Genomic DNA, 8,135 nt, shown 5'->3' with positions numbered 1-8,135 from the left:
AACCTCCCCTGGCGCAACTTGAGGCCATTTCCTCTCGTCCTATCGCTTGTTACTTGGGAGAAGAGACCGACACCCACCTCGCTACAACCTCCTTTCAGGTAGTTGTAGAGAGCGATGAGGTCTCCCCTCAGCCTCCTTTTCTCCAGGCTAAACAACCCCAGTTCCCTCAGCCGCTCCTCAGAAGACTTGTTCTCCAGACCCCTCACCAGCCTCGTTGCCCTTCTCTGGACACGCTCCAGCACCTCAATGTCCTTCTCGTAGTGAGGGGCCCAAAACTGAATGCAGTATTCGAGGTGTGGCCTCACTGGTGCCAAGTACAGGGGGATGATCAGTTCCCTGCTCCTGCTGGCCACACTATTTCTGATACAAGTCAGGATGCTATCAGCCTTCTTGGCCGCCTGGGCACACTGCCAGCTCATATTCAGCCAGCTGTTGACCAACACCCCCACCAGGTCCTTTTCTGCCAGGCAGCTTTCCAGCCACTCTTCTCCCCCCAGAGAAGCCAGCTCTCCTGCATCCTAATCCAGTGCACTGTTTACAGGATCATCCTTCGTACTCCTAAAAGTGATTCAGTTGCTTGCTGAGAACAGAAGCCAGTGATGGCCACTGATTGAACTGAGTTCAACTTAGCAAGAGAAAATCCAGAATTAGTTCATCCTGGAAGTGATCAAAAGAGAGAGAAGCGGCAGTCCTTAAATGTTGCCAGTGTTTCAACTCCACATATTTATAAAACAATCTTTTTAGCTAATGATCACCCAATAACCTTGTGCAAATTCCTGCCACAGTTAAGCAGAGGATCCCCATCCCACTTGAACAGGAAAGCCACCAAACTTTGGCAGTCCCAAGCAGCACAGCCCGCTGAATGGCTCTGTAACCTCAAAGGGAGCCGCCACCTTGGAGGGCAGATCTTGTCACCATACTGCTGTCTCCCTTGGAAGGAGCCACACTCTTTGGTCTGCACAGCAGCCCGCAGGGACCACCCTGGACACCTGCTGCCGGGGCCGTGAGGGCAACAGCAGAGCGTCTTAACTCCACATAGGAACAGGAGGGCGGTGTGTCCAGATGGGTACCATTAAAGAACAGGTTATGATGCCCCACGAACAGGAGACCCCAGCACAATTATCTATCTAACAGTAGTACAATAAAAACTCTGTGCGGTAGTCTTCAATACTGCTGTGTTTCCATGCTAGCAGCCTGAATGAAATCTGAGTGTACCAGCTGATAATCTTAAAACCACACAGAGAAGCATAATCAGTGCACATGGCAAGTAAGCACATCTGTGTCACTGTGCTTCTTATAAAGAGCCTCCAAATCACTGCAGCACTAAGGAAACTTACTTATTCCTACACACCAGTTGTGCGAACCCACCCATACTATTTTCCTTACTCCACGGTCTCAAACTGAATAATCTTTCAAAAGCTATTAATCAGCTTTCATTATCTCTAAATTGCTTTTTGCTTGCTTGCAATTAAGGACTAATATCCAAGGAGTTAGAAATTTATAAGGTAATTAACCATAATGGGTAACTGTTCTAAAAATGATCAACTGCTGGATATCAACAGAAGTCTTAGTTTTTCCAAATAAACTTTTTTTTTTCCATGTATTTATACAAGCTCAAAAATGAAGATTTATTTAGCAGAGGTTGAACATTCACCAGAAAATACTATATGTGCCTATTCCTTCTCTGGAAGGCAGCTAGCTATAGACAAAAAATATCTGCAAACTAGCAATTACTGTGGATTCAGAAGGTTTTAAGGTGACACTGACATGATGAAAGATCTATTTTTATGCATGTGAAGTATATTTCAAGTTCAGAGAGAGGAACACAGAGAGAAAGAGAGCACATGCATGCTGTAATCAGCTCTTGTACAGGACAAGATTCTGCTCAGCGTTTGTAAGTATCACCACGTAAAATACATTTCCTTTCCTTGTTCCACCATACAATTAAATGTTGGTGAAGCCATGCTAAAAACCTTTTTGAGTAGGTCAATAGTATATTAAGCATTGCCCAGATTAGAATATCAAATCAAATTAGTGAGCTGGGTCCAAGGTTATATATAGTATATGAGATTCTTTTTAAGCCACTCCAGCATAATACCAAAAAGCTTTAGTTATGTTAATGAGACCCATTTTTCCTAAGAAAAATTATTCACTTATTTTACATATTTCCCTACGTGTGGCATCCAATGCAACACAAGCGCAACCCACTCACTACACTCCAAAAGTTATCAGAGAAAACCCCACTTCACCTGGTAGATCTTGCACACACATGAAATTGCATGTCAAAACTTGCAAGAGGATGAAATCTGATCCTCTTAACTGTGAGTTACAAGCTCTAGTCTAAAAAGCTGGAAACTCATACTTCAGCTGCAGTTCATAGAGTGCTCAGAAACTCTTCTTGATAAGAAAGTAGGGTGCACGTCCTCAGAACATAACCGAGAATTTATTTCATCAGTATTTCCCTGCTTTTTGCTTCCTGCAGAGCCATAAGAGGAGTTATACTGTTTCTGTAGAGAGAGTCATTAGCAGAACAACTAGCATCCAAGTTTTCTGCAGTTTTCTTCGGCGGCAGCAACCACAGAATAGCAGAACCTGAGGAAAAGTAATGATGTTCTCAAGACTCTAATCTATGTATAATATCTCAGTTAGACAACAAGTCAACCATTTGAAACTTTAAAATATATTCAGCTGTTTCATTTTAGAGCTGCGTAAGAGGAAGCTCTAAAATGAAACTTTCAACACGCAACTGTTTCTTCTCCTGTTTGTACAGCAATGTTTCACATTTGTTTTCTTTTGAAAACTATGCCCCAGTTTAGAAAGCCCATGCTTATCTATAAACAAGGACTCACATACTGATGGGGAAAAAGGAGTTTATATAGAGAAAAGAAGCATTATGCCTGCTTCCTGTGGATTAAAGTTTTCAACAGTCATTACATTGCTTAGTGGAGTAGACAGTGCTAGCCTAAGAGCAGTATTAGTACTTACTTTAGGATGAGATTGTCCATGTTTAACCAGTTTCAAGACTCCACTACAATCCATTCAGAGTACGCATTTAGCAGGAGGGCTGACTCTGCACCGCAGGGGCCGCACTGATGCAACTGCCCTGTTCGAGGAACAAGACTGGTTCCCCCGTGCAGCAATGTGCAGCACCCCACAGGGCAGGGTCATCTCGGGCACCACGGCACGCTCCTCTCCCCTGCCATGCAAACACGCCCTTCCCAACAGCATGACCAAGGAGAAAGAGAAGGCCCCTATTCTGGAGGCAGAGCATCCCACATAGTGCTAGCCAGGAAAATCTGTCTGGAGACAGAATCATTTCTAATGATAAGTCTGAAGTTCTTGTAAGTTTGGGGCCCATAGCCTTTTAAGATGATAAAAACCAAGACTTCCTGGAGGCTGAGGATGCACTTTCTGAATGTTTTTACTTTTCCAACAGGTAACTGCTACTAGTAAAGATCACCTTTAAAAGGGAACATGGATTTAATAAACTCAACTGAACAAAACGGTACATCAGAAGAACTATTCAAATGGGTGACATCCAAGATTCTCATTTCCATTACCCTATCTGCGCTTGCACTAATGACAACGGCCATCAATTCTCTCGTGATGACTGCAATAATTGTGACGAGAAAGCTCCACCACCCCGCCAACTATTTAATCTGCTCTCTTGCAGTGACAGATTTCCTTGTGGCAGTCCTAGTGATGCCCTTCAGCATTGTCTACATTGTAAAGGAGACCTGGATCATGGGGCAAGTGGTATGTGACATTTGGCTGAGCGTGGACATTACGTGCTGCACATGTTCCATCTTGCATCTCTCTGCCATTGCTTTGGACCGGTACAGAGCAATCACGGATGCTGTGGAATATGCAAGGAAAAGGACACCTAAGCATGCTGGCATCATGATTGCAGTGGTATGGATCATATCCATTTTTATCTCCATGCCGCCTTTGTTTTGGCGGCACCAGACGACCAGCAGAGATGACGAATGCATCATCAAACACGACCACATTGTTTTCACCATTTACTCTACATTTGGCGCCTTCTATATCCCACTGGCCTTGATTCTGATCCTTTATTACAAGATATATAAGGCAGCAAAGACATTTCACAGAAGAAGTGTCAGCCGGATTGTAAGGGAGGAGGTAAATGGACAAGTCCTTTTGGATGCAGGTGAAAGAAGCACCAAATTGGCTTCAATGCCCAGCACAGCGGAGAAGACATCAGATCCCCTGGTGGACTGCGATAAAATCAATATCACCCTACGAAGCCCCAGGTCTGAATCTAAGCACGAGAAGTCCTGGAAAAAACAGAGAATTTCTAGCACGAGGGAGCGAAAGGCAGCAACTACGCTGGGTCTGATCTTGGGGGCATTTGTGATCTGCTGGCTCCCTTTTTTTGTAAAAGAAGTAGTAGTTAATACCTGTGAAAGATGTCACATCTCAGAAGACATGTCTAATTTCCTAGCATGGCTGGGATATATAAATTCCCTTATTAACCCTCTAATCTACACAATCTTTAATGAAGATTTCAAGAAAGCCTTCCAGAAGCTTGTGCGGTGTAGGCAATATCTTTAAGAGCTTTTGTTCATACAAGGAGAACATACTCATTGCTTTTTTAACCTGTATAGATTTATATAACTGAGATGACATTCATTGTATTTGAGGAAAAGCACCAAGACTCTGCATTTACATTATGACTTTTTTGTATCAGTAGTACTGGGAGCATAAATTGCCCAAATTTTAAAGAGATGGATCATCTGGGATCAGCTTTGCTCTGGAAAAAGAGGTAGCATATTGTGGCTCTGATCCAGTCGGGATTTGCACAGCTGCCTAGCTTGAAGCATAAGGTATTACCTTAAATATTAAGGAAGCACATACTTGAAGTAGACAAAGAAACAAAATTTAAAAAAAGAAAAGTAACCCTCAGTCATCAATAAAGTTTTAAGTAAAACAACACACAGGTTTTAAACCCTAATCGCAAATAAGAAGATAGAAAATACACCTTGGAATTAAGACATTATTTTATTAGTTTGGCACAGGCCTGCAGCAGAGCCAAGCCATCCCCAGAGAAGGGTAGTAGCTTTAAACATATGTAGCATCATCCTATGTTGATTAGCAGAGTGCAGCTGCAGCCCTGCCTTCTCCCGTAGATGAAGGACTTCCCTGTGTTATGCCCTTGCAGCACCCCAGCAGCAGGCAAGGTGCTCTCATGGGTTACCAGTTTCACAGCAAGCCAGTGTTGTGAGCCCTCTGCCATTGCACACCCACAACAGATGTGGGCATAGCCCCAAGGGACACAGCCAGTTGGGGCACCTCCGGTGAGCTGGGTACACATAGTGCCTCATGCCCTGAGACATCATTTCAGCAGGGACTAGGGAGAGTTAAGCTCATAAAGAGCAGCTGGTCCTCCTTATGGAGATGTCAGAAGGGAGAGAAGCATGAGACGCTCCTTTCTTCATGCCCTCATCCCTACCTTACACACCTGGCCAGGCACGGCCCCTGTGACTTTCAGCACCAAACCCAGCCACACAGTTTGTGCCAGGGCCCCCGGAGCATTGCTGTTGGTGGGTGGTTTAGTGAGGTTTGGTTGAGGGCCACCTAATGAAGAACTCGGGCTGGCAGCTCTGGCTCAGCATGTTCAGCCCTCCAATCGCCAAGCCTTTTCTCGACTGCCTTAAGCGCTAGGGCTGTGCACCCCCTGTCCAAGCATGTGAGAAAGCAGAGACCAACCACAGTTCTGGCAGCATGGGTCTCTGGAAAAGGCCATGCAACATCTTCTCCAGTAAGAGCAGGGGGAACGACCTCAGTATGCAGTGCACACCTGGAAGGGGATCCCGTGGGATGCTCACTGGCTGGCACATCTAAACCGCTCCTTCCCCCAGAGCATCTAGTCCATGTCCCCAGTCCCAGCAGAGCTAAAAGGACCTTGTAGGCACTCCAGCCAGGCCTGGCCAGCTGGGTCAGTCAGAGATAACCACAATGAACAAATCCCTTTATAGGCTGCCTTCTAAGACCTCAAAGATGGCACCTTGGCCAATCTTGAGTTACATGCTCTAGATGCCAAGCTACAGCGCTAATGAGTGCAAGAACAGCCCTTGCCCCAAAACCAGCAGTGCAAGTTTGCCAGCAGCTAAAGGTACTAACAGAGCAGTGGGCATTTACCCCTGAGTGCAGATGAGTCACTAAGAGCCACACCTGAACCAGGGGATGGGTTGTGCACTTTTCAGGGCAAACAGATTCAGGCTGTGTCACTAAGACCCTGGCTTTGCGTTCATTGCCAGCCATTCAGTGCTGTCTAGCAGGAATAGGGACTTGAGGCTCCTTACAGGAACTAAAAACCCCGCTGTCAGCAGCAGCAGCAGTCTCCTGCAAAGGTGCTCTGGTTTGGCACGTGGGCCAGCAGCTTAGGGACATCACAAAGAAGCTGAGATATGAGGCCACTATGCACACCCTTAGTTTGGGAAAGGTATCACCGGTCTTTACAGCTGTTCTTCCAAGAGGCTTTCAGTGGTTTGCATCAGACAAGAAAACCCAGAAAGAAGCCATCACTGTCGTTTCTCTCTGCCCCTCTCCCTCCCCTGTATTACAAACTCTGGAGTTTAATAATTTTTGTATTTTGCCCACTAGCTACCAGCTGACACAACAGCTGTCAGAGGTGTTTCTTGCAAGATGACAAGGTTTGAAACCTGAGATATTGAAGTAATTTTTTTCTGTCACTTGCAACTTACTGTATTCTGCTTTCACATCAAGGTCCAAATGAGATAATATTCAGAAGTACTAGAAACAGTGCATTTGCTTTACTGTTGATTTTAACCCAGCCAGGAATCTGATGGAAAGCTCACTTGTCATGCCGTGTAGCTCTAGCACAGCAGTAGCACAGCTAAATTTTGAAGATACTAGGATGCGACAGAATGGAATTTGGCTCATGCTCAGTGCAAACTAGCGCACTTCACTACCATTGCAGTCAGAGCACAGCCTCTGCAGCCCCCGTGACCTCGGCAATGGCTGTATTATGCTGAAAGAAAAAAAACTGCTTTAAACATCAGCTGTGCTCTACTGTCTCCAGAAAGAGCCGTGGAATTCAGCTTTCTAAAAGGATTAGCAGAAGGCAGCAAAGAAAACCCACACTGAAACATTTAAGATTGAAGACGTCTGTTTCCCACATTTCCTGAGTACTGAGTCATAACGTTGTATACGTAGGGGCAGGACTTCCTCTGCCCCTGCTTCTCCCTTTATGACTGCTGGAGGGTAGAGTATACTGTTTATCCACTTACATGTAAGAAGTTTGACAATACCTTGTGGAACCAAATTGGAAGAAAAAATAGGGGCTGCTTTTGAGGAGAAAAGATACTTAAAATACTCATATTTAAATTATAATGGATAAAGCTCAAAGAATGGAACGATATGTAGATAAACAGAAAATAGCTGTCATTTATGCAATGTTAACAGTATTATACTCTGAATCTAATTAAGCTGCTAAACATTTCTCAAGATGCAGAGTGGTTTCTTTTGTATTGTTTTCACTGAGCTGTATCTGCTTACCCTTCAACACTCCAGGGGTGGAAGATGCAACTACAAGAAATCTAAGCAAACGAGCGGGTAGTTATCCTATTAAAAGCACTTGCGGCTTGTGGACCATCATTTCTTGGTGTCTGACTGCAACTCATCACTCGTTCTCCAACAGAATCCACTGTGCCGAACAATTTATCACACAACCCCACACAGTCATTTCATCTTTAGTATTTATCCATGCATATGATGTGTTAAGAAAAAACTTGAGTTCCTCTTTCAAAATGCATAAAGGTTAAGATTTCTGTGGGATGCTGCTTTCCACTCCCCGTGAAGTACACAGGCATCCACCAGAGCTTAGCACTGGATTCAAGGAGCAAGAGGGAGCAAGATTTTATGCACTGGAGCTAAGATTTTTTGCAAGTAGCTCTGTGCCCTGTGGGAGTTCAGTCTCGGCAAATAGAAAAAAATATGTCCGGTTTCCTATCTCTATCAGAAGACTCTGTGTGTGTATTGCAGGGAAAGGGTTTACATCTCCTCTAGGGTTTGCACAAAGCTTCCTGGATCCCTATCCCTGCTGCAGCTGCCCTCCCTCTTGCTGTTTGCTGCCCACCCATCCGCCCATC

The 8,135-nt window shown here is 44.8% G+C and overlaps 1 protein-coding gene across 1 annotated transcript; it reads left to right on the top strand.

Annotated features, from left to right (window-relative positions):
* The first annotated feature begins 3,474 nt into the window (after nucleotides 1–3,474).
* On the top strand, nucleotides 3,475–4,575 carry HTR1F (5-hydroxytryptamine receptor 1F). The gene has a single exon (XM_009274487.1). It carries the CDS (start codon nucleotides 3,475–3,477, stop codon nucleotides 4,573–4,575), a length of 1,101 nt encoding a protein of 366 aa, XP_009272762.1.
* Nucleotides 4,576–8,135: the final 3,560 nt, after the last annotated feature.

This window comes from Aptenodytes forsteri, unplaced genomic scaffold, assembly GCF_000699145.1.
Source record: "Aptenodytes forsteri isolate BGI_AS27 unplaced genomic scaffold, ASM69914v1 Scaffold207, whole genome shotgun sequence".
Lineage (NCBI taxonomy): Eukaryota > Metazoa > Chordata > Aves > Sphenisciformes > Spheniscidae > Aptenodytes > Aptenodytes forsteri.
This window is presented reverse-complemented; position numbering and strand designations above follow the sequence as displayed.